The sequence below is a fragment of the Siphateles boraxobius genome, unplaced genomic scaffold, assembly GCF_051911475.1.
Source record: "Siphateles boraxobius isolate OS27281-9 unplaced genomic scaffold, OSU_SipBor_1 66, whole genome shotgun sequence".
NCBI classification, from domain to species: Eukaryota; Metazoa; Chordata; class Actinopteri; order Cypriniformes; family Leuciscidae; genus Siphateles; species Siphateles boraxobius.
The window spans coordinates 22,848,625-22,875,722 of NW_027509193.1; the positions used below are offsets into that span (position 1 = coordinate 22,848,625).

The following is a 27,098-nucleotide window of genomic DNA, read 5'->3' on the forward strand; positions in this document are numbered from 1 at the left end:
TCATCTGAAGACATGGCAGTCAAAAAACTTATCACAAAAAGTTACCTTAAAAAAGAAAACTGGAGTTCTAAAAAAATGACCATTTACAATTCATTTAAAACCCTTTGAGCAAAGAAGACACTTTTGTCTCAAATATTTGCAGTTTCATCAACAAGCCCTCTTGATGCTGCATCATTAAATACTTTTTGAAAACATCTATAATAATCTCTGTTAATAACTTAAATATTACAAATATTCTTTTTTGAGAACCGGGGAAGGGATTAAGCATATATGGAGCTACTGAAAGTGTGTAAAGCATTGTGGGACCTACACAACTATTTTTCTTGCTCATGTTCCCCTTCCTTTGGGCCCTTTCTTAAATTGCATTGAAGATCATTTTGATACTGTGACGATTCTAATAATGAGCAGACAGATTGTCATGGCAACAAAGATGGTTAAGTAATGAGAGACTGTGAGTTTGCTGGCAATGAGATAATGACATTCAGAGGCTTGCAATAGGTTTGGTGCTGTCATAACAGCAAACTGTGCCCTCACCATGAACGAGTGAACATGGCATCTGGAAACATCTCATGTCCACAGAGACCAAACTGTAAAAGCATCACTCATTCCACCCTAAATATGTCCCTGTAAAAGTCACTTGATGTGAGTCTCAGTGAATATGTTTAACCTAGATACTGCTATGTTTTCCAGAATAAGTTATGGATCCAAGCTTAATTGCATCTTGGACTAGTGCTCTTACTTTGGTCATTAAGGAAATGTCTGCCTGGATGATACTGGGGGGAATGCAATACAAAGCAGGCACACCATGGTACATTCACACCCTTAAACAGCCACTACGCAATGTGCTGAGATTAGACTGCATGCAGGCTTCCAGTGGAAACACACCTGTCCAAGCTCACTGACCAGGGGGTGGAAATGCTGAGCACCAAGCTACATAAATGTTTGAAAAATCCCTGTTAGTTCACTACACTGTCAGTCCATAACACCTTACACCTTTTTTTTCGATTGCTGTTTTGTGCCACTCTCACACACACACATTTGCAACTTTCTCACTTTGTGCTTCCTGACATCCCACCTTCCAAAAATCCCCAACCATCACTGGACCCGTGTACCTCGTTCTTGCCTGTGTTTCTCAGGTCACTCATGTAGTTAAAGTCAACATGACTCTATTTACTTTCTTAATGCGCAGTCCTGGTCTTGTTGTGAACAAGTCATTGACACTTTATTCCTAAGAAAAATTATATTGTCTTAATCTTCACATTTCATAATGCTAATCAATAGCTAAATAGCTATTTTGGTATTCAGTACCTACTTTGCTAGGTAAAAATGTAGGTTTTGCTAGGTACTTAAATTGCTAAAGAACAGAATCAAGTCCCACTGTACATTTTCTGTATGGCCTGGTAATGCATTACATCATGGAAGTAAAATGGCAATTCACTGACTTCAAGGCCTACAATGTGTATGACTGCAGATGACTGAAGCATAGAGATGTCCAAGGATGAGGTCACGCCTCGCCAAATCAGAGCACACGGGCCCCCTTCCCACAAGGCAATGCCTCTCACATGGACATCGGGCCTATCTCAGCTTGAACCTGTTTGCTTGTGTGTGTTAGCAGCACTGAGGTCACCTCTCACGTTAAGGCACACAGGACACTGCACATGATGAGGGCAAAGAAAAAGAGGGAAGGTGAAGGAAGAAGGCTGTGCAGGAGCAGAAATGAAAAAGTATATGGAAACATAAAGGGTCACAGCAGCAGCACAGAGCGGGAGCCCAGAGCAAGCACAGAGCAGGGGGTGAAACAGCCACTTCAGTCACTACATTCAACACAGCCCACAACACTCTTCAGCAGAGCACAGCCAAACATACAAGATGTTTAAGCCAGCCTTATTTTTTGTTTTGTTTTAAACCATTATAGTCATAGAAAAATCCACATATCTGTCATTAAACTTTATAGATTTCTTAATGTTTCAACACTGTATGTACCATTGAACATGAAATAAAAACATAAAATATTTATATTTATATATATATATATATAACTGTACTAATGCATGACTCTCACTATGAGATTTTTTTCTTTATAGATATAAACTTTCCTCATGCTTACAATGTACACATACCATACTATTATTTCATATACAATTATTGTTTTCATATTATTATTTTACTACTCATTGCTCATGGTAGATAGAGATATTTCATGGACAGAGTTGAGCTTTATGTATTAAAACCCAACCTCTGCCTCTCCACCCTCTGCTCTGTCTTTGATGTTTAAAGCCCTGGATGGCCTTCTGCCCAGTCCTGAGGTACATCAACTCGGGTTTGTGCAAAACCAACTCAGAGGGAGAGAGAAGAGACGGGTATTTCATGACAATGGGGAAGGAGCAGGGGAATAGGGGCTGAGAGGAGCAAGGGATGAGGACTAGAAAGGGGTAAGTAGGTATGTTGTTGGTCATTGTGCCCTTGTGCTCTCCCGGGGTCCTGAGGTTGTGCCACAGAGACACATGCTGTGCTCTTCACTCCAGCATGGCATCAAGTTGATCGGCCAGGTCATCGAACATGCTGCCGATGTCGTCTAGGATGCTCACTGTGCTCTTGTTTTCAGTCATTGAGCTGTGAATCAAAACACGCACTTAAATATCTTTTAAAAATAAGAAAAAATGTAGCTGCAAGCAATAGTTGTGGGGTCAAAAAAGACATACAAGTTGTTTCTTAATAACCACAGATGTAGACTCAAAACTGTGGAATTGGTTTGAAGGACTTGAATTATATTTGTAACTTCTTAAAAAGAAATATTAATCTCAGACTAGATGGCATCATAGACTACATTCCTACTGGTCTATTATGTCACTGATATCATACAATTTCTGCAAGTTTCCTGACACTCACTCTTTTTGCTCATCCTCCTTGATCTTCTCTTCTACTGCCAGTAGGGCCGCAGCCAGTGAGGCACTGGTCTCCTCTATCTTCTGGTGCATTGCATCTGCTGTCACTACACCTGCAACACATGCTGGTCCAGTTGAACTGTCCATGGATACCCCACTGATTGAGGAGCGAGGGGGCTTCACAGGTGGGGGTGTAGGGATGGGGGTTGGGGGAGTTTGGGGCGTCTGTGGGGTTTGGGGTGTCTGTGGGGTGTGAGGAGACTGAGGAGTGTGTGGAGTGTGAGGAGACTGAGGTGTGTGTGGGGTCTGCGCACTCAAAGCTAGTGGGGTTGTAGCCTTGACAGGGTGGTTGGTCTGGGCAGAGGCTGTACTGGCCATTCTGGTGACAGTCTGCTTGGCTGGAGAGGGTGTGGGAGTGGGATTAGGTGTCGCATTTAAAGACTGCAGAACATTTTTGGATGGTTTGGGAGCTGTGGGAGGAGGTGTAGGTTTAGGTGAAATCGGAGGAGGTACTTTCTTTCCTTCAACTGTAAATAGAAGACAAAAGAGATAGGAAGAGAGACGGGAAGAGAGCCTGACTGAGCGGACTTTGATTCAACTAGGTTTAAACGTTACAAGGCTTTACGGGATACTCACATAATTGTGAAAAGACAGGGCAAGTGAAAGGCCCGCACTGTGTAGTACCTGGGCTGCCAGGTGCCCCAGTTGGTCCAGGAAATGGGGCTTTCTTGGTGATGGCAGCTGGTGGTCCTTGTTTCTTTATGTGCTGGGCCAGAACAGGTTTGGGTGACACTGGAGGCTTGACGGACTTACGAGGGGCACTCTCAGTGACATGGCCTTCCAGGTCTTGACTGTCCCGACGGGGCGAGTTCTCAGGATGTTCCTGTGGCCGGGGCTGCTCTGAAACGGTCACCTCTGACACAGGGCGTCTTTTAATGGTGCCAGTCCCATTCTCATATGGTACGTGCATCTGCCCATCCTGTTGTTCCTCGGCATCTTTGTCTTTGCTTTTGGGGCGGCGCTTAACCGTATTTGACTCTGTGAGCAGGAACTTGGTGCCATTTGGCTGCTGCTTGGTGCTCTGGATCCTCCTTTTCAGCGAGGATGTGGCATCCACACATGAAAGGTCTTCCTGGGGTAAAGAGTATGACATTTCTAGGCCCTCCTCAGGCTCATCCTTTCCCTGTCTAGGTCTTTGTTTGATGGTAAGGTTTCCATCCTCAGCAAACGGAAGGTTCTCCGCTGAACTCCCACTAGAGCTTGGCTGGGTTTCAGTGCGTTGCCTTTCCTGGACTGGCTCTGGTCCTCGCTTAGCAGCTGCTACTAACTCAGAGACAGGCCCACTAATGGTCCTTCGACGGTTCACTACTTCCCCATCCAGTCCAATGGCATCACGCTGCTTTGTTCCAGCAGAACCCAGCTGTAGAGAAACAACCATGTTTTACTACCACAGATTTTGCTAACAGACATTTTTAATCAAAATGCTGAGTATCATCCCAAGGGGGTACTGACAATCACCTTACCTGCAGAGAGTGACCTGCAGATTTCTGTGAAGCAAGACCCTTGGCACCCCCACCAATAGAGGACATTTCCAACATGGCCGCAATGCTCCTGACAGTTCCTGCACTGCCTGTGTCTACAGTCCCACCCAGGTCACTGGCACGTCTTTGTGGTTGATAGGGAACATCCAAAAGAGGTCCACTGCTTGTCTCCTTGGGCACTTCAGCCAGATTACTGCTGGAACTTGAGATAGCCGAACTAGAGCGTTTAGGAGGAGGTGGAGGAGGACCTTTCTTCTTCTGCCTGAGTGCAAAGGACTGACTTCGGTTTACATTCTTTTCTGCCTGCCCTTTCATTGAGTTGCTGCGACCCACCCTGTGCTGTACTGTGGCATACTTTCCTCCGGAATCTGTCACATTCAGTTCATCGCGCTCCTGCTCACCATCAGACACAGCATATCGATTCAGGCTGTGGGCACGTTTCTTAGGCAGACCATACTCATCGCAAGCTTCGTCACCATCTGGTGGCAGGCACAGGAGTGGCACTGAGACAGCAGCTCCTTGGGGTGCAGCTTCCATGGTTTCCACAGGCTGGGCAGCTCGGTGTGGATGGGACATTTGAGTGGGGGATTGGGGGTGAGCACGAGGTGTCATGGGCTTCTCTGTCTGTTGGAGCAGCTGAGGACTAGATTTTGGTTTACCCGGTGGGTTGCTCATCGTTTGTGAGGCGGGAGGCTTCATTTTGGTGGGTGTTTGTGGTGGCGTATAGGGTGGTCCTGCACCTTGGGGATAAGACTGACGTGGTTTTGGCTGCGCCGATGAGACACTTCTCTGGCCTCCTTGGCTGCTCTGGCGCATGGTACGTGCCTCCTTTCTGGGTGGCCCGCTAGGCTCCTCTGTGTCTCGGATCTTATTCACGCTGTTCTCATGCAGACTCCGGGCTCGGTGCTGTGCTCCCGGGCCACTGTTGGTTCTCACCTCTGTGCCGTCCTGCACATCAGCAGGGTGTTTAAGAGCTGCCTGTAACTCCCCGCTCAGTTCACTGTCCTGGAAAGTGCTCATTTTAGGAGACATACACTCTCCGCTGTCATGGGGTGGGCTCTCAATTGCCATCACCTCCTGAGCAGCTGGAGGCTTTTTACGCAATGCGTTACGACCATCAGAGGCCTTCTGGATCTCAGCCAGCTTCTTCACTGCAAGCATAAGCTTCTTCTGGTGTCCTACGCAAATTTGGTTAGAGAAGTACTGTAAACCAACATGGCCTATGCAGTTTGGTAAAAAAGGAGAAGTTTGATGTGTAATAATTTTGAAGTACTTAAAAATTATGGATCCAAGTCCACTCTCTATCTTACCAAGTTTTGTAATGCCAATCTCCTGAAGGTCCTCCCACGTAATGTCAGTGATGAAGTCAATGTTCTCATAGCCATTTTTGACTAAAATTTGGTGATATTGGCTCAACCCAATCATGGATAACCATTCTCCAAGACTCGCCTACAGATTAAATACATAAAAACAAATTACATCTGGATGTGTGTGTTCAGGTGTTCCTACGCTGTGGGGACAAAATAGTAATACCAGAAATGTTATATCTTGTGTTATATCTTGACATGTTTTGGTCCCCATTTGGAAAACAGATTTTACATCATCCTAAACTATGTATTTTGAAAATATTAAAAAGTTTTTTGTGAGGGTTGTGTTTATGGTTACGGTATCTATACAGATTGTATAGGTACTGTATAAACAACAACGTGTGTGTGTGTGTGTGTGTGTGTGTGTGTGTGTGTGTGTGTGTGTGTGTGTGTGTGTGTGTGTGTGTGTGTGTGTGTGTGTGTGTGTGTGTGTGTGTGTGTGTGTGTGTGTGTGTGTGTGTGTGTGTGTGTGTGTGTTTGTGTGTGTCTGCACTTGTTAAACTCACTGGTTTTTGGTCAGGCAGCCACTCATTAACACTGAGCTTATTTATCTCCGAGGTTATCTTCTTTCGATGTCCTGGTTTGGTTACTCCAATAGCTGTTAAATCCTGAAAATATATATAGGAGTCCAAGAAACCATCAGATCCATAACCAATCACATTCAAGAACCCCAAGACCTTTATACACACATTCACACTAAACCAAGTGGTGCATATTCTATGAACATTACATTACAAAAAAGATGATAGAAGCTGATGAAAAAAAATGGGAAAGGGAAAATAATAAAATAATACCAGGAGCAAGTGAGGAAAAGAAGCCTTTTCAGAGTACCAAACATAATCATATGAACATATCCTAATTGAGCATGTCCATGGTATTTCAACAAAATACCCCTGTTAATTCTGTTTTCAGCAATAATAATATGTAAATCTCATGAAGGCAGTGGTTTAATGTAATTAAGTATGGTAGATGAGTTTGCTTCCAGGAATTCTAATTGCTCAAAGATTAATTTCATTTTTAGTAACAATTTAGATAAGTTCAATTTAGTAAAAGATTTGCACTCCATAATGAAAATTCATGAAATTACCATTAATAGTAAAATATTTGCAAATGAAAAAAGAATGTGATTAAATGCTTTCATTTTAATTATATGCACATAAATACATAGCTCACAAGAGCATATACATATGATTCAGTTATTATGTGGGTCATCAAGATACCAACATAACATAATAGGAAACACATTTGATAACCACAACAGCAACAATGTCTTGGTGTTTTTTTTGGGTGAGATATTTCCATCCTTTGCCACGAGTCTCATAAAGCCTGTGTGAGCCATGCCCATGGCTTTGTGTGCTTCAGTTCTGACTCATTGCAAGTCATTTCACTTCAAAATCCAAGGAGAGTTTGTTGGTTGATTCATTTTTCATCTTCTGACTGCTTCTTTTCTGTGCTTTGGGTGGGTCTGTGAGTTTTACATTTAGAGAACAGGGGAGTGACGTAAATAGTTAAGGGTGGCTTAAGGAGATGGGGGACAACTCTTACCTCTGGGGTCATTCGGCTAATTGTAGGAATGTCATAGCCGGCGCTGATGAAGTTTGGAGCGTAGACCTGCAGCTGAAATTCACTCAGCCATTCGATAACAGCCTCTGAGCTCTAGAAGAGAAGATAGGTGGCAGTCTATCACTGTTTGGGTCCCGTGGCTGAAGATGGACCAGACCCCAGGCCAACAAATGAGCCAATGACCAATGTCACAGCTTCACTAAACTTTATAAGTTCATAAATAATTAAAAAGTCCACCCTGCTTTTTTTAAATTAAATTGGACTTATTGCTCTTAGTCCAGTATTACTGCTCTTGCTCCAGGTATCTACTCTGGCAACAAGGGACAAAGCTTTAGCAAATAATGACTCTCTTTTCTGAACCAAAGGAGTTCAGCTTTTAAAAAGTAGTGGCCATACAGTTTCTGCTTTGGAATGCCATTTCCCTGGAAGTAGGAGGATGTACTGTAACTCTGTGTAGGGGAGGCAAAAAGGGAGTTGGGCAGGAGAGAAATTAGGGCTGTTTTGAACAGATGGCCCTTAGTCCACAAGTCCAGCATGGAGCAGCTCTACTCAGCAGCTCAAAAGTCCTGCTGGGAAAGATATGGCAGCCACATTTCTCTGTTATATGAGTAAATGGCAGAATTTCTGATGTCAGCTGATTGTAAAAATGACATCCAAAACTGCGAGGGTCAATTATGCATTACCAATTTGCAACATACAATCTCATTTAATGAGATAAAGGATAAATAATACCTATACTGTGTCATATTTTGTTGGTATTGTGTTAAAAAAAATTGTCTAGAAAAATATCTGTGTAATAATCTCATTTTCCCTATAGCTCTAACTGTCTCAATATAGACAGACTAAATCTTGATCCTGCCCCAATTACCATTTTACTCCACATTTAAATCACACGTCTACATTGTTGGGTACTCTCTGAAAAGAAATCAAAAGGTGAAAATTACTGAAAATAAGGCAAAAAAAAATTTGGAATGGACTTTAGCAAATGTAGCAAAGAAAATGAAATGAATGATCAAAAAAAGATCACAGTGAAAGGAATCACTGTCAATATTAGACAGCAGTATCAGACAGAATGGCTGATAGAAGCCTGAAGCTGAGGATAGCGTGCAAGGAAGCCTGCGGAAAAGCCCACTCACCGTGTCCTGACGACAACCGAGAGCGTGTAATACCGATGAGGCCAGCTGTGAGAGGAAGTGCTGGGAAAGCATCCTGGAAGTGCAGATGCCAGTGCATCTATATGTATGTGTGTGTGTGTGAGAGAGTGTATGCTTGTTTGAGGAAAGGTAATGGGACAGTGTGTTTTGAGTAGGAGTCTCCTTACCTTCCCCTCAGGCTGCGCCTCCCCTTTCCGCTGGGACACTGCCTCCACATACGGCTGCTCATGGAGTGGACAGCTTGACAAACTCTGACTGCGTGAGGAAGATCCTAGAAGGACCATGAGATCATTCATACACATTGGAGCATTGCTATTACACAACCAATCCCGTTTTTTTGACTGACTACTCCTTTAGCCAATCAGATAATTGTGATGCTCTCACCCACAGCAATTAGAGCAACCATCTGGTACAAAAAAAGGAGCCAAGTCTCTTATTTGTGAAAAAAAAAAAAATGAAATATTTTCAGAAGAGTCATTTGAAATTCCCACTAACCCTTGTTGCTGGAAGCATGCGAAGGGTGTTCCAAAGACTTTGTCTGCTCCAGCAGGTGTTCTTTAGCTTTGGCAGACTGTGACAAAACCGTGGCCAGAAGCTAAAGGATAAATAAAGCTCATCAGATCAAGAAATAACATACAAATATCAATGCAGACTATGCAAGTTGGACCTCAAGTGCATCCCCTTATTGAAGAACAAAGCTTTGTGAGACTGAGTAACAGGTTCTTCTCTGATGTATTAAAGGTCCTGCTGGAAAATTCAGTCAAAACCATCTCCTTAAGGTAGCTGGTTGAAGCTGATTATTATTGGTCAGGTCCAAGCTGATTTAGGTGGACTACAAGCTAATGGGATTAAGGTTGACCTCATGAACCATCTTGGTCAACCTGGTTAGGACTGGTAGATTCGTTTGTTGGGAGGTCTTTTAAGGTGGTTAGATGGTCCAATCAGGTTTAGTTGGACTGCTAGCTTGTAAGGGTCTAGGTTGACCTTATAAATCATCTTGATCCACCTTATTTGGTCTGGAAGACTAGATGGTAGCTGGTTTAAAATGTTTTATAGCTGGAGCTGAAGCTCATTATTTATGTTTTTTTTAATCCATTCAAGCTGTTTCAGGCGGACTAGAAGGAAATGGGCTCATTGTTGGCCTTGTAGATCATCTTGGGCTGGTTAGGGCTTGTAGATGACCTTGGCTGAGCTGGTAAAATTCCAAAACACAACTGAACTTGTCAAGGCTGTTCTTAGGATGTTATGACCTGTTTTTTTTTTCAGAGATTGTAATACATCTAGTAATACTGGCAATAGATAAGAGGGTTCTAAAATGAATGAAAAACAACTAATAAAGTCACTTTGCATGTCAGATAGCTCACCTTGACTCCCTCTGCCTGTGCGTGAAGGATATTGCCGCTGCCTGCGCTCTGTCCACTACCAGAGGATCGGGCACTGGCCACACTCCCTGAACTGCCCACACTGCTGCGGTCTCCACCTGGAACAACAATCCCCCAGCAAACACATACACAAACACAGTCAGACCCATTGGACCATACCACCACGATTGCTCCGATCACACCACTATGAACTTCCCCTCTGCAATGCACTGATCTGATACACGGGATGACAGAGACTTACATAACAATGGTGAAAGACCAGGTGATTGATGGACACAAGACATGTTAGCATAGTCACTGATACAAACACACTCAGGCCCACACTGCATTCATTGAAAATGCAGTTTGCCACAGGGCTACAGACACATCTGTGGATTGTCTCTACGTGTGCTCTTGAGGGAACGATTCCACGGATGTTACTGCAACAGAGCGAATGAGAGCCTTTTAATGCGCCTACACGCCTGCAACTGAGGAGGTTTCTGAGGTCAGGCGTACAGCAGTTGCACCAGGAGCGTGGCAAACCAGGAGGAGTCATGAGAGAAGAGGAAGAGGAGGACGAGGAAGGGGCAGTCCAGCTGTTACCTGCCACAGGCTTGCGCAGCACCCAGATCTCTTCGCTGCTGCCGCCCTGGGGACCACCGGCTGGGGTGGGTGAGCCATGTGGACTGGAGTCTGAGCCGCGAGAACCTTTAACACAGAAACCACCATTAACTGCGCCCTGGCTTGGCCACCTGCCCGGGATCAGAGGTTTTCTGCACAGGTCAGGCAAGAGAAAATCTTAACTATATGTATGTGCTTTAGCTGTCTGTTTGACCACAAACTTCACTCTCTCTCTTTCAAACACACACACACAAGGCAATCACGCATATATATACTGTATATCTAACACAAATATATATGAACATTTATATACATAGGTACATGAAATATATAAGAAGAAACATGTACTGTATATATGTGTATATACATATATATATGCCTTGATTTACACATACACATAGGTAAAACATATATAATATATACAGAGATATATGATTATATATGATTATATATGTAAATAGGTTTAACAACAAGAGGAGTTGCAGTGCATTACAGGAGCATAGTTCATTAGGGACTCCAAAGACATCAAACCATAAGTGTACGTAAATGTGTTTAAATACAAATAAAGGCAATAACATCTTATGGCAATGAGTCTCACCAGACTATAATACTGTTAAAGGAATAATTCACCTAAAGATGAAAAATCTGCCATAATTTTTTCAGCTCCCTGTTTTTACAAAACTGTGTGATTTTCTTTTGTGAACACAAAATAAGATATTTATTGTTTTTGTCCATACAATGAACGAGTTGTTTTTCTATATGAAAAAATATAGATCTAATCATCTTTTTTTAATGTTCCACAGAAGAAAAAACTGGAACAACATAATGGTGAGTAAATTATGGTGAGAATTTTAACTGTCCCTTTAGGTTTGTTTAATGATTCCCAGGCCCAGACAGAATGTACAGAATTTGTTTTGCTGTTTTTAAGAGAAATCAGCAAAATTCTTCAGAATGGATTTAAACATTTTACAGGAAGTGAGCAGGAAATAAAATAGAGTCGTCCAAATATTTTGCTATGTCCCCCACTCAAATTCTGCTGGGCACAGATTCCATGTGGGCCTGATGATTACTGATCATTTACAACTAAAACAGACATATTTATATTACAATTTACGGTGATCCAGAGAACATAAGAATATCTTCATGCTCCGTACCAATATCAAAGTTTGGTTTGATACACATCGCTGAAAGGATCAGAGTTAGTATGAATGGACAGTAGAGTTGAGACGAAGGAGAGTTGAAACAGACAGATGTTCAGTGACGGACAGATGGCTGAGCAGAGATGCAGGTATGGAGGGGTGAGAGGCTGGCTGCGCATTCCCTATTGGTCACATGTACGAGTGAATGGTTGAAAGGGGCAGTGGAGCGAATCCAAAGTGTGGTCATCACAGAGAGGGAAAATATAGCACCAAGATCAGGGAAATTTAGGGGTAGAAGAGGAGAGATAACAGCTTCAACAAAGAGGCTGGTTGTGCTGGTTAAAAGAACTTACTAGCCAAATCTTGATCATTCTTGGCCTCTAAAAAAATCAACAACCAAAATAATGTCAGAAAATAAAATTAAATGTGTTTAATTTTAAATGTAACGTTCAGAAATAATAATTTTCAGAAAAATAATTTCAGAAAACTTTAAGGAATTAGTGGAACTAATTGATCATTGTTTGTATTCAGACTATTTAAATGAAAAATACTGTAATTTAACACATTCCTTAAAGCTTTGTGAATAATAAAAACAACAATAATAATAAATAATAATAATACAGTGGAGACAGATTAGGGGATCTGTACCTTGTCCACTGTGCGGCTCTCCTGAGGTGTTTGGGGACCTGTTATAGCCAAAGGAAGTGAAAAGTGGCAGATGGGAATGTGGTGGCGGAGGTGGAGGAGGCGGCAGGATATGAATCTCATGATACGAGTCCCCATTCACCATGGCAACGGCGGGCGACACGGGGCCGCACACCGGCGCACAGAGCTGTATCTTTTGATACTGTTGGGTACAAGTGACTGTACTCCATGAACCTAGATACGACAACACAGCAACCACCACCACCACAACAAACAAAACAATTACACATAAGAGAGGGAAAGCAAATTAACCCAACACAAAAATCACAACCAATCACAAAATTCAAAACGGAAAAACCATAAAAGACAAATTAAAAGGAAGAAAACGCTTGTTTTTCACTTTGAGCTGTTTAGTGTGAGAATGGAGTGAAATGGCTAAAAGTATTTCTTCAAGGATGAATGATATTTTTATAATATACATATATTTGAAATAGAGGTGATGTGTGGTAATGCAAGGTTAGTGAAATGAAATGAGCTGGTGCTTGTAGTAAAACACAAATACATGTCTCTGTAAGCGCCTGAGTAGAAATACTGTAGAGATATCTTCTCAAATGAGAAGTTTAGTAAGCGTGACTCTTTTCAGTAAGTCTGTGTGTGGGAGGGTGGGTGTGCGAGTGTGTTATTTGACCATTTATGTTCGCTATGAGCACAGCCGGGCTTGTTTGAGATAGTTGTCCTCTCTTACTAATTACCTTCATATGACAGAAAATGTTTTTTTCATAAAAACAGGAATTTCAGTAAAAATGGCACTATAAGAAAGGAGTTCTAAAAAGCGCACAAAAATGTGGATGGAGTGGAGACCGAGCAGCAGATGCAGAGACAGACATGGATACTTCGTGAAGCATGAGACACAATGAACACACAGATTAGACCCCTGCTGAAATATCAACCGGACATAAACCCATTGAATGGAAAGAGTGCACTGTATGGATCATATGCATCTGCATGAGTGCACAAAAGAGTGTTCTGTTGCCCAATGATTCTTCCAATGAGTGACAATCTAAATATCTGTTTAATATCAGGTGTCTCGTCTCGTCTCTTCCCTTCTCTTCTATTCTCTTCTCTTCTCTCCTCTCATCTGTTCTCCAGCACGTATGAAGAGGTACTTAGTGGCCAACGTAAACTAAGATCTAGATGCACCCCACACTAATATTTATCTGTATCTGTTCCATCAATGAAAAAATAACAGTGAAAAAAATTTGACTGTTATTTGCTACATAGTGAGCGCAACACTGACCAATGTTTGAGTGTCGAAGTAACAGAAGAGCGTTTTGTGAAAATAGCAAATGTAAATAGACCCAAAGGGTTCAATCCAATAAGATCCGCTGTTCTGTCAATGAATGGATGGAGGCAAGGCCACTATTTAAGGTACTATTAATGACCAGCTTTTTTTTTCCCTGACAGCATGAAATACTACATTACGAGATGAGAAAAGAGCTCTACATTTGCCCTGTTTTTGTTGCCACAAAAGCAGATGGCCCTGTCTGGCTCTCAATCCAGTGCACATGAGCATCATGAACAGCTGGCTGTAAACAGAATCAGGGTCATGCGAGTACAGCAGCGTTACTTATGCATCTGTGAGTGTGAGAGGCAGCACTGACCCGCCCGTTGTCGTCTCTTACCCACAGCCCCAGGCCTCTTACTGATCACCTCCACTATGCTGGAGGGGAAGTAGCCCACTCTGTCATTCCCTGTGCGGTTATCATGGATGCAGCCCTTCCACCTCCCATCTGAATGTTGCTCCAGAACCTACAGAGTAATGAATCATTATCATCCATCATCTATAATGGCAATATGCATTGTCTGGGTGCTTTTAATACTTTGTGATGTCAAAATTAAATGAATTAATTTAAAGTCTTATGTTTATGAACCAGAATTAACCAGTGGCAGATATTTTAAGATTATTTTAATGTACATTATTTTTATTTTATACATTATACCGTTCAAAATTTTGAAGTCGGTAAGATGTTCTTGAAAGAAGTCTCTTATTCTCACCAAGGCTGCATTTCTTTAATCAAAGACTAAAGAAAGTAATAAGTAAAATATTATTACAATTTAAAATAACTTTACTATGTGAATTTGACATTGAATTTCTAACATTCACGTTTTATCAATTGAATGTGTCCATGCTAAATAAAAATATTTAATTTTGTCTTTAAAATAATTTTAGTAGTGTATATTAGGTTAGGTTACTTTTATTGTACCCGTAGGTACATTTGTTTACAGTGCAATGGCATTCTATGGCATCCAGTACAAAGACACACAACACAGAACACTCCACAACACATAAAGACAAAAAAAAAATACTCATACTTAGTAAAGTGCTCTCAAGAAAGTGCTCTCAAAACATTACATATGGTCTTTAAAATCATAAAACCCCTAGTACAACATTTCCGAAAAACCACCTCTACAATTTGTTAATCCTATTAATCGCATTTGGTACGAAGCTGCTCTTATATCTTTTCGTTCTACACCTTGGGACTTTATACCTCCTCGCAGATGGCAATAACTGAAACTCACTGTGCAGGGGGTGAGAGTCATGATTTAAAATTGAAAAGGCCATCCTTTGTAACTGTTTGGTAAATAGGGATAAGTGAACACACCCATGCTAGCGTTGACTAAAAAGAGGAATAAAAAAATCATCTTTTGGAAATTGATCTTAATGCCTTAATTAAAAAAATAGGAAAAATCCAACCTTTAAGGACACCAATTTTCTTTGTGAATGAATAATGTATTGTAAATAAATAAATGTACTTCCCTAAAATATAGGGTGCATAAGTCAGGACACCCCTATGTTAAATTCCCATAATTAAAACAGCCCCAGATCATCACATACCCTTCACCATACCTAGAGATTGGCATGGTTTTATTCACCCTGTATTTTAAGGAAGAAGATTTATTTATTTACAATACATTATTCATTCACAAAGAAAACTGGTGTCCTTAAAGATTGGATTATTCCTCATTTTTTTAATTAAGGCATTAAGATCATTTTCCAAAAGATGATTTTTTTATTCCTCTTTTTAGTCAACTTTAGCATGGGCGTGTTCATTTATGCTAAGCACTGTATCATGTATTTGCCAATATTTGGAGTTGTTTTTCAATTTATTATTTTATATTTTATGTTTATGAGGACATTTTTTCACAACATATAAAAACTTAACTAAACAGGCCTAGAATAAAACGATAGTATGTCGATAAATTATTGTATATCTAAAACATTTAAATATTTGGGTCAGTTCTGTGATTTCAAACCTGCGCTGAACCCTGGATAATTTCTGAGGTAAAGGATATTAGACCATTTCAAATATCATACTGCATATAGAGCAAAAAGAGATATATCTTCTCTGGGAAGGAGCTGATGTGTGTCTAAATTATTTTTCACGGTCTGAGGAAAAACACAGGTAACAGTGCCCTCTGTTGAGAAATTCTGAAAGTACACTGAACTATGATTACAAAGGATTAATGTGGACTTTATAATGTAAACCAAAATTAAAACAAACATTGTGAATTTTTAAAATAGTTTTATGAAATTTATGTAATACATGAGAGTAAAAGAGTTTAAATTAACTGTTTTCAAAGGTTCTGAATTGATTTAGAGCAGGTCTTATGAAAATTACCGTGATAACGTCTCCAGCCTTTATGTTGAGGCTTGTCAGGTCGTAATTGTTGCAGTAGTCCTTCAGGGCCCTGACCTGCAAGGCTGCTGAGGCATCTGCACAGAGATAAGCAGACATAAACTGCATAATCTACTACACATCACTAATAAACATACGTGAATACATATGTGAAGTATATTTAAAAAAAAAAAAAAATGATTTTATTGCCATCCCATTTTTCTTACCTCGTAGCATCTGCTTGATTTCACGGCTGGCCTGTGTAGCAGTGAACTGATAGACGATATCCAGCGCTGTCTGGCTGAATGTGTTTCTCACTGCTGCATTGATGCCACTCTATAGGGAGAAGGTTAAAGCAATATTAGATAATGTTTGGAATCAAATTGACTAACATGGTAGAAATGTTTCTCAATGAGACATACAAGTTTGATCTTTTTACTTGCCATTTACATAAGGGTGTAAATAAGACTAGCCACTTCTAAACAATTCACTATTCAAAGTAATTCAATGTATAGTGTTGGGATATGGCAGGTGATGGACTAGTTAAAAAAAACTAGTCCATCTAACAGGCCAAACTGTAGGAAACCACCATATCATTAAAATGAAGTAGACAAGACTAAATGAGTGGACTGTTCAGTAGCAAAGTTGGATTTAGACAATTATGTAACCTAAGGTATAACAGTCAGGTGTACTAGTAATACTTTATTACAAATCAATGTTATCACAAACAGTGTGTGTATATCAATCAGTAAATTAACATTGGTGCTTACTGACAGATACAAATTAGTGATGTTATTTTATATTGCTGCTGTGTTGCTGCTGTTGTGCACTAAATTCCCTTATAGGATCAATAAAGTTTCTCTATCTCTGTCAACTTACATCCAGCAGGAGGCGCACTACGTCAGTCTTCCCACACAGTGCAGCCTCATGGAGGGCAGTGCCCGCTTTGGTCTGCCTGTTGATATCGATGCCCGCCTGGATCAGCAGTCTATTGAGAGTGGATAAAAGTAGTAACTAGTCTGACGCAACCACTGAAAACTACTGTGATCAAACTGCTCACATCTGAGATCAGAATTCATGGTTACATTTTCATTTTAAGCTTGTTATGATTGTCCTCATGTTGCCAGGACTTATGTGAGGGATAAAGTCATTACAGACATCAGTGATCATCTTCCTGATGAGGTTTATAATGCAATCATAACCAGCTGGCTGTACTGTACATTAGCCCGCTTATACAGCTACTTACAAGATAAATAAATAGTCATGAATTAGTTATTAAAATGTTATTTTACGTAGTTATTACTTTATATTATTATTATGTGAGAAAAAAGAAACCACAGAGTAATAAGAGAGGCAGTGTATGAGATTGGTTGCTGAGTAGAATATACAGTTTAGTTATCATAATTCAAAATATTTGACAGCAGAATGCCACATTTGATGGTGACATTTGCCAATCAGAATCAAGTATTCCAGAGAGCCATGCAGACAGACTTCCAGACACTCTCCTGAAGACGGAATTACATATTACATATTACATTACTCTATTACATAGAGCATGACCTTCTGACACTAGAGTAAATTCAATTACGGCAGCGGGACATCAGCAAACACAGGTGGCCTGAGTCATGGCTTCAGAGAGGAGGATGGGAAACAGGGTGAGAGCAGAGAACTTGGCCCTGGTGCGGCATCTGTCACCTCCCCTATAATTAGCTATCAAAATGACCCTTTTTAGCTTCACGTAATGCCCTCTCGTGCTCGACCCCTCTTGGAAAACACAGGAGATTAAAAGCATATTGACTGGCTGGGTGAGCACATGTTGGTCTGACTGTGTGCTGAGGCGTCCGTCACTTAGCATGGGCACACATAGTTTCTGCTAGTGGGCAAATGGCCACACACATCTGTGTTAATTTAAGGAATGAGAGCGTTAACACAGGTACATGACATTAAGTTTAGGAGACAGCGTTTTAATATGAAGGTAACAGCTTTGGTTAGAGGTGCCATGATCCTTTTCTTTCACAGATATGAACAACAAATGAAGCCTGCTTTCATATTTTCCCTTACTATATCAATCTGTTTAGGGTTGGCCAATGCGTACGGCCTCTAGGGTTACTGGATTAATGATGTAATTAACAGCCTTGCTGGATTGTTGAGAGAGGGAGGTGTAGGTGCTGTATGGGCATATGTACCTTATTCTAATGTGTGGCACTGCAACACTTACAATTCAGGCAGGCTAATTAATGATGAGTGTCAATGTGCAGTGATAGACCTGACCATCACATGGAGATGTTCCTTTATGATACACTGACCAAGTCGAATGCAAATCATCATATTAAACTGATTTCTGAAGAATCATGTGACACTGAAGACTGGTATAATGCTGCTGAAAATTCAGCTTTGACATCACAGGAATAAATTACATTTTAAAATATATTCAAACTGTTATTTTAAACTGTAATAATATATCACAATATTACTGTTTTTACTGTGTTTTTGATCAAATAAATGCAGTGGAAGGGTAGAGTAGTGGAATGGAAAATTGCGTTCTGTGAGTTCATAGCCCCTATATAAAATCTAAAAACCTCTTCTAAATGAAATGATTCAATTTCATGCACTTCATTTTGATTTGATTTTCAATGTAATTACATTTTTAGTAATTTTTCTGGTTTTGTAAATTTTATTATTATTTTTATACATGTCCATACAGTTTTTATAAATGTTTATTTCAGTTTTATTTATTTTTTTGTATATCAAGTTAAACTAAATTAAAATGAGAAATGAAATATATATCGTCCCCTTGGAATTATAAGGTTCTATCTGACATTTTTGTCAAAATTGAGTTATTCACATATTCTTATTCTGTGACAACTTATTTACATTATGTGATGTGTTTTTTTTAAGTTGTGTACATTGTGGGACTTTTTATTGAAAAAACAAAAAGGTTCTATCTACAAAATCGAACTCTAACTTGGCTCTATAAGGTTCTATCTGCGTGAGCCAATCAGCACTTCGAATGCACAGAAGAGGACCAATCAGAATCAACTTTATATGTCATGTCGCCGGCTTTTTCCTTGAAGACAAAAAGAAACCCCATAAAGGCAGAATGCTATACATTTACAGTAAATTAAATATTCACTAAATTGTGTAGTGTTATGAAGTGGCTTCAATTTGGGCATTTTCTTTATAGTGTATTGGTTATTATTATTAATTATGAATGAGTTTATTATTAATAACTATTATTATTATAGTTATTATTATCTGAATTATACAAATATGCAGTGAGTAAATTGAATATTTAAAAAAAAACATTTAACATACAAGTGTGTGTGTGTGCGCGAGTGTGTGAAAGTGTGTGTGTGTGTGTGTGTGTGTGTGTGTGTGTGTGTGTGTGTGTGTGTGTGTGTGTGTGTGTGAAAGTGTGTGTGCGAGTGTGTGTGTGTGTGTGTGTGTGTGTGTGTGTGTGTGTGTGTGTGTGTGTGTGTGTGTGTGTGTGTGTGTGTGTGTGTGTGCGAGTGTGTGTGTGTGTGTGTGTGTGTGTGTGTGTGTGTGTGTGTGTGTGTGTGTGTGAAAGTGTGTTGGTGTGTGTGTGAAAGTGTGTGTGTGTGTGTGTGTGTGTGTGTGTGTGTGTGTGTGTGTGTGTGTGTGTGTGTGTGTGTGTGTGTGACTATGTGTGTGTGAGTGAGAGAGAGTGTGTGTGTGTGTGTGAGAGAGAGTGTGTGTGTGTGTGTGTGTGTGATTAAAAAAATAGTCTGACATTTTTTGTGATCATATAGTCAGTGAATCATTTTTCAATGATTATTTAACTTTATGAATTAATTTGCTGAAGCATGTCGATTTTATTGTAGTTTTTAAAGTCTTAAAATGTCTTAATTTTTACAATTTTAAGCCTTAAAGGTCAAATAGTTAACAATTTCATTGATGGGGTCTTAATTACAACAATAAACGTTAGCATGTTATTTCAGCCATACTGATGTCTAGAGAGAAAGCCATTTCACCTGGCCCACTTTAGCTGGAATAAAGTCCTGCTCAGATGTATTACAGTAGCTGCTTTCTGTCTAAACAAAAGAAAGATTAAAGTAACAATTTCTGCAATAATGTGTTTAATTACCCACCAAATTGGTAACGAAAATTAAGATTCTGCACTGGACAAAATATTTAGACCTACCTTGCTTAATTTGAAATGTCCTAAATACATGGAAGTGCTAAAAAATATGAAATAAATGTCATAGAAAGGATACAATTTTACTTTCTAACACATGTTGAGACATTGTTACAACATTAATTTTATATTTAATGTTCAAATAATGTTTTGGCAGATAGAACCTTATAATTCTAAGCGAAAAGTGTTTTTTTAGAATTAGAAGGTTCTATCTGCGTTTGACCCATTCCAAAAAAACCCATTTACAAATTTGAGAGGATTTTGATATTGTACATTTAGAATACATTTAGGGTCCCTGTTATTTTCATGTTTGAAAGAAACTTGTTCCCCATATAAATTTTCCTATATGTAATGCAAAAACTTTGAAGCTCAATATCTCAAAACTGCTCAGAACGCAGATAGAACCTTATAATTCCAAGGGGACGATATATATATATATATATATATATATATATATATATATATATATATATATATATATATATATATATATATATATATATATGTGTGTATGTTTCAGTTAAGGTTTATCTTAATTCAAGTAACCAAAAATTGTTACTCAATTTGACCCAAACTCTCTATGGGTCCAAGGTTTAACAAGTAAAAAAAAAAAAAAGTACTAGAATATACAATGACAAACTGTCACTTGCTGACATCTGTATTGACACAGAGTATTGATCCTTATTGACAACTGCACTGATAGTTCTGATAGTTCCTCAGGGCTTGAGACTAAAACTGTTCATCATCATCAAAATCACAACCGGAGAGTTTACATTTAAAAGCGGTTTAATTTTAGAAAAGGAAAAGTAAGACTAAAATTGTTTTATAAAAAATCAATCATACTGTATATGGAACCTTTGGGTATATGATGCATTGTAATTAATGTGTTAGCACGACTGTTGTCCAACAAAATGTCTGATGTGCAGTGTAGATCAGAGGTGTTCTGCACTGTCCTGCCTTTGTACCATGCAAATTGGTACAAAGGCAGGGCAGCACAGAACACCTCTGATCTTCCTCTCGTCTCTGTCTGATCATGGAGGAGGTCTGACTGTCACAATGATGGATGGCAGTGTGTTATATTAGGGAGTGGATGGGGCCTGGCACACCCTTAGGAATACAGCCGGGTACGTGCACCCTCAACCATGCTCATGTTCCCAGTGGAAAGAAGGAAAGATGCCCTTCATCACAAGCAGGTGCAGCTGGTTGTGCACAGATACAGCAGCTAACGCTGAGGGACACCACTTGTCCAGTTTCAAACTCACTTGGGCTTGTATGTCGATGCACGAAATGCATGGCTGAGCCGAGATCTGGAGCAATGGATTTCTCATTCAATCTAAACAGTAGCATGAGGACCTTTGGGGATTTATATGATAATGCAGTGGGAAGTCACATGATAATTGACTTATAGCTCATCAAAGAGTTTCTCAACTTAGCTGATTTCTGAGCTCCAGGCCAGTTCTGATAATGCTCAGATCTCATTACACACGCACACAAAGATCAACGGCTCAGTCAAAATGGATGAGTGTGAAAATTAATTGTGAGATACAACATGAAGTTGAGTTTTTTAAATACTCAGTAAAATAAAATAAAATAAAATAATTTTACATAAAATAAATATATTTCAGACAATATGTAATTATGCATTTCATAACTCTGATGTAGTGTTAATTACAGCCTATTACACTTTTACACTCAAAGGCCATCAATGGAAAAAAATAGATTTTTTGCCCATAGAATAGTGTAGTTAAGACTATGAACAACTGGACTCCTTCGTCCAAACAATGGCTTGGGGAAATTACTGGTTTTGCAATTCCGTTTGATTCAAGTGGTGCAGAAATGGCTTTGTTGAACTTGATGGGTATTGTATTACATGTTGGGTGACTGACTGTTTCCCCTCCTCTCTCATGAGCGGCAGTATCCAGCGCTTCTGACCTGTACATGCTCATTGGCTGCTCATTAGAGTCTCACTTCATCAAGCACATGGATCCATTAACACTCAAACACACAGTGTGCGTCACATCACACCAATGGATCATGAAGTCAACTTCCATTAATATAATGTAGGCTTTCCCTCCCCCATCTACATTTCCATCCTAGAGCTCCAGCTCACAGAGTGTTTATGACCATGACTAAAACAACATTCTTACTGTAGCTCTTAAAATTAAAAGTGCAGGTTCAGATAAAATGCAGAGTGATTCAAAGTACAATACAAAGGATTTTTTCAATCAGAATTTTTGTCTTGCTTTCCTTAACAAAATAAATGTACATGTGATGCAAAATTGCATAAAAATAGGACAGTTAATTTATCAAAATACTTAGTTGCGATTCATCTCAACATTTAAGCAAATAACACTGCAATCACAATATAATCCAAGCACATTATTAAATTCCACTGCGCTGATTTTCCATGCATCAGGCAGACATATTTGTTCTAAAAATGTGCCGTTCACGTTAAAGAACAACCTTCAAAAAACTTTTCTTTCATTCCACTGCCCTGCGTCTTACACTTTTAAACTCAAAAACACACGAGAAAGGCCCCTAAACGCACTTAAATGAATTTCAAAATTTACACCATTTTAAAAGTTTCAGTCTAAAGCAATAAATCATCTTTTAAAATTTTTATGTAAAAGCTTTAGTCTTACTGAAATCTAGCTCATGTCGCATAAACAGTAGAGGCGCTAGCAACGCCAAGGTCATGGCCTTGAACTGAAAACAACTGAAAAGATGTATAGTTTGAATGCAATGCAAGTTACTTTGTATAAAAGCATGTAAATGTAACCAGTCTGGTTACATGCAGGCTTTATCAACTGGCCTTGCCGTTGTGTGCAAACTCTGAAAGACATAACTGACGTGCAACGTGTATTTAATCCTTTAAAAATTCAGCTAAGTATTATGACATGTAGGCTTGACAGATGGAGACTGTAGCTCGACTATACAAAAAGCTGCTTCACCTTGATTGTGACAGCATATGTAAACACTTATTGAGGACCTAAACAGTCGCCTGCCTTATAAGAAGACATATATGAACATGTGAATTTAATAACAGGACTTCATTTTGCTTTTCTCTACACAATGATAAATGATTCAAGTGTTCTTTCTTAATTTCACTCAAACTTTCCCGTCTCACCCGAGAACTGCTGCAGGTTTTAACACAATCTCTGAAATTTAAAGCATTCCTCTGGGTGTTGATGCCACAGAGAGAATCTGAATCGTTTCTTACGCCGTGCTGCTGTGGGCTGTAAAATTCCCTTCCACAAAAATAACAGGTTTACAGATGCGTTACGAGAAATTCCTATGTGTGATGTATATTCGCCCGTAATATATGAGGCACAAATCCCGCCAGCAGCTTCTGACTGTCTCATGAAAAACATACACTGCTTCTGTTAAAGAATTTCAGTATGTGTTGGATATGACCCCTTCCCTTCAGAGCATCAAATGTAAATGCTAATATCTACATATACTGCATTCTACATTCTAAGTTATAAAAATGAACAATAATGAATGTATTATGAATGAAAACAAATTATTGAATAACTGCATATTTATTATTAATATTGGTAAATAATAATAATAATAATATAATATACAAATTAAATTAGTTACAAATTAACCTAGATTAATAAATAATGTGAGAATCTTTGGTAAAACTTTACTTTTGGGTGATGTAGTTATATGTTTCTAGATGTACTTACTTTAGTAATAACAGTATATTATGCATAATTACAAGTAACAACCCTAAACCAAACCCTAACCGTAACTCTGTAGTAAGTACATGTAGTTAATTAATTAATGTTAATCAGTTTCATATTTGAGTAAGTACAATGTAACCTCGCCACCTTAAAATAATGTGTAACCAAACCTTTTGCTTATTGTTAATTCATGACACCTAATGCAGTAACTAATGTTGTAAAGTGTCACCACATTTTCTTATCCTAAGATGTTTTAGTGGCTAGAAAAGGTGACCTGATTTACTTTCAGTGTCTGGTAAACAAAGGTGAAACATTGACCCGGCACAGGCAGACTGGAGGTTTGACTTCTATTCTTAGAATAGCATTCAAGCCAGGCATCCTGTCTTTCCATCCAAGTCTTGGGGCTCAGAGTGCTCACCTGATGATGTCGATGTGTCCGTTCTTGGCAGCGAGATGCAGTGGGCTGGTGCCGTTGGGATCTGTCGAGTCTCCGGGTTTGGGCTCCAACAGAGCTGCACACATGTTACTGCTCAGCAGCAGCTGGACCACCTGCAGGGCAAACAGAAGACCATACACACACAAAAGCCAATCACAGACAGAAACAAAAAGATATATAAGTAATTTGACAGTACCATAAAAAAGCAGCGTGTGACTCACCCCAACACGGCCGAATTCACAAGCCAGGTCCAATGGCGTCTTCCCAGCATTGTCCATTATGCAGGGGTTTGACTGGTGCTGCAGAAGCATCTCAGACTGTGGACAGGTAACCAGCTGTTAGTTGCATATATCACTACCATAGCCAATATTCTCATATATATATTTCTAAAAATGTGTTCCCTTTCAGGGAACTCGAGCTGCGTGAAACGCTGTGGGAACACCCCTGCGTGAGTGCGTCATGAAGCAGGTATGAAATCAGTCCAATGGCGAGACGGAACGTCATAGGCAGGTGACGTCATCGACCAGGAAACTATATAAGCACCCCCAAAACACAAGCGCATCAGCTTCTGAGTCTTCAGCAAGCGCTCTGTGTATGAAAAAGTCTGTCTCAAGTGTTCTTGTCTGTCCTTAGAAATTGCTAGGCAGGAGTTTTTCACATATATATATATATATATAAAAACTATAAAAAGAGACTATATATATATCATGGCGAGCGAACAGAAAGCAGTTCAGAAAGTGTGTTCATCCCTGCCCACGTTATATTACGGGCGGGGACACACACAATCTTTGTGTTGTTTGTTTGGGAGTGCTGCATGCACAGGCAGCTCTCGAGGGAGCTGATTTTGAGCATTGCGAAAGTTTGTTTATAAAAACGCTCTGTTCCCGCCGAGCCCTCTTCGAGGAGAGTGGTTCGGTGCGCGCTCCCCGCGGTTCGGGTCCCGCTGCTGCCGAGGCACAGCAAAGGCTTCAATCGTGGGGATCGAAATGGATCTATCAGCGGGGATTGAGACGGGCTCTGCCTTATCTCAGCCCTTACCTGGTAGATCCAATGCCTCAGATCCGGGTTCGGAAGCACGCGCTGCGGTTTCTTCCGCCCGGGCTGAGGCATCATCACTTCAATTATCCAGTTCTGAGGATCTGGATGTTGAAAGTATTGATACAGCAGAGACTGGGGACTCGTCACTTCAGTCTCCTGCTAGTGAGGAGCTTATGGAGGTGCTCACTCGTGCTGTAGAAAAATTAAGCATCGAGTGGCCAGCTGATAGACAGGAATCTCGTTCAAAGAGTAAACTAGATGAAAGATTGCTGCCCTCTCGTGCTGCACCTCCACGCCGGTGTCTTTCTTTCTTTCCTGACCTCCACACATGGAAAAGACCAGTATCATCCAGAATATTTAGCCAGCAAACATCTGTTTATTCAAATATTTCTGGGGCTAAGAATTATGGTTATGGGGCGATGCCTAAGGCTGAAGAGACGTTAGCGAGTCATCTATCTCCAGTTACGGCATCGTCATTTAAGACACCGGCATTGCCCACCAAGCCATTAAGAAACACCTTGGCTTTGGTTGGCAAAGCTTACTCGCCGGCAGGTCAAGCGGCAGCGTGCTTACACACTATGTCAGTATAACAAGCCTATCAAGCAGACCTATTAAAAGATATGAGTGAGGGGGATGAATTAGTGCTGACGTAATTCGAGAATTACGTCAGGCAGCAGATCTATCTCTCCCTGCCACCAAGGAGCTGGGCTGGAGCAGCCCCGGCCGTCGAGTAGCTCCTCACATAGGGCGCAGCATAAACAGAGCGTCGCGTCTCGTGCTCTCAGACGAGGTCGTCTAGGGGCAGGGCTGATCTGAGGACAGTTATCGTTGCCAAGAAGGCCTCGTCAAAGAAGAGGTCCTGACGCCAAAAGCGTCAGGATGCTGAGGGTGGTCCCCACCGAGAGGGGAGGGTATTCGCCGCATTACACGGTGCCCATTCTCTCTCGGTGCCCTCAGGGGCCCGTTCGGCCAACCCCGCCTGCGTGCCGGGGCGTAGACGGTCCCAGCGAGCGTTTTCCCGAGGGACGCTCGTCCACTCTGAGGAGTGGTCCAGAGTGGTCAGGCCAATTGTTCCCTGCCGGTGCGCCTTTACAGGGCACTGTGTCTGCCACTCAAAATATTCCAGAGGCCAGTCTCGAGAGACTGGTACGCCCGCCTCGCTTCAAAGGGGTTCTGCCCACAGCTCTGGTTATGGAACAAGAGGTGAAAACTCTTCTGCTGAAGGGGGCTATAGAACGAGTTCTTCCTCCCAGCAGCGAGTTGGGTTATTACAGCCGATATTTCATCATTCCGAAGAAGGATGGGGGATTACGTCCAATTTTAGATCTGCGCCTATTAAATCGCTAAGTAGGGAAGCTCAAGTTCAAGATGCTGACTCTCAAGCAGATCGTGTCACAGATCAGGTCCGAGGACTGGTTTGACACGATAGATCTAAAGGACGCATACTTCCATATTTCCATCCTTCCACAACACAGGAAGTTCCTCAGGTTCGCTTTCGGGGGCAAATCGTACCAATATCGGGTTCTTCCATTCGGCCTAGCACGACGGACACTTGCTCGTATGGCGACGTTGGTATTAGCGTTCCCACAGCGTTTCACGCAGCTCGAGTTCCCTGAAAGGGAACGTCTCTGGTTACGTATGTAACCTTAGTTCCCTGAAGGAAACGAGACGCTGCGTGTCTGTGCCATACTCCCAGCATGCCTGTGAGCACTTGCTTCAGTCTTATCAGAAGCTGATGCGCTAGTGTTTTGGGGGTGCTTATATAGTTTCCTGGTCGATGACGTCACCCGCCTATGACGTTCCATCTCGCCATTGGACTGTTTTTA

At 40.6% G+C, this 27,098-nt stretch overlaps 1 protein-coding gene across 7 annotated transcripts in view; it reads right to left on the reverse strand.

Moving 5' to 3' along the window:
- Window positions 1-2,385: 2,385 nt before the first annotated feature.
- Window positions 2,386-27,098, reverse strand: part of caskin1 (CASK interacting protein 1) — a 120,820-nt gene continuing 96,107 nt past the window's right edge. Inside the window, exons 5-23 of one of the 7 annotated variants that reach the window (XM_077213029.1) lie at window positions 24,456-24,551; window positions 24,217-24,347; window positions 16,833-16,941; window positions 16,181-16,289; window positions 15,957-16,051; window positions 13,959-14,085; window positions 12,280-12,510; window positions 11,985-12,011; window positions 10,475-10,579; window positions 9,875-9,990; window positions 9,006-9,105; window positions 8,678-8,781; window positions 7,339-7,449; window positions 6,300-6,401; window positions 5,737-5,875; window positions 4,409-5,604; window positions 3,522-4,305; window positions 2,890-3,412; window positions 2,386-2,613 (exon numbers count right to left, since the gene is read on the reverse strand). In XM_077213029.1, coding sequence (XP_077069144.1) covers window positions 2,517-2,613; window positions 2,890-3,412; window positions 3,522-4,305; window positions 4,409-5,604; window positions 5,737-5,875; window positions 6,300-6,401; window positions 7,339-7,449; window positions 8,678-8,781; window positions 9,006-9,105; window positions 9,875-9,990; window positions 10,475-10,579; window positions 11,985-12,011; window positions 12,280-12,510; window positions 13,959-14,085; window positions 15,957-16,051; window positions 16,181-16,289; window positions 16,833-16,941; window positions 24,217-24,347; window positions 24,456-24,551 — 4,302 coding nt within the window. In that variant the 3' untranslated portion in view covers window positions 2,386-2,516. Of the gene's footprint in view, window positions 2,614-2,889; window positions 3,413-3,521; window positions 4,306-4,408; window positions 5,605-5,736; window positions 5,876-6,299; window positions 6,402-7,338; window positions 7,450-8,677; window positions 8,782-9,005; window positions 9,106-9,874; window positions 9,991-10,474; window positions 10,580-11,984; window positions 12,012-12,279; window positions 12,511-13,937; window positions 14,086-15,956; window positions 16,052-16,180; window positions 16,290-16,832; window positions 16,942-24,216; window positions 24,348-24,455; window positions 24,552-27,098 lie in introns of all 7 variants that reach the window. The other 6 variants (XM_077213032.1, XM_077213028.1, XM_077213033.1 and 3 more) reach the window with 6 other exon arrangements.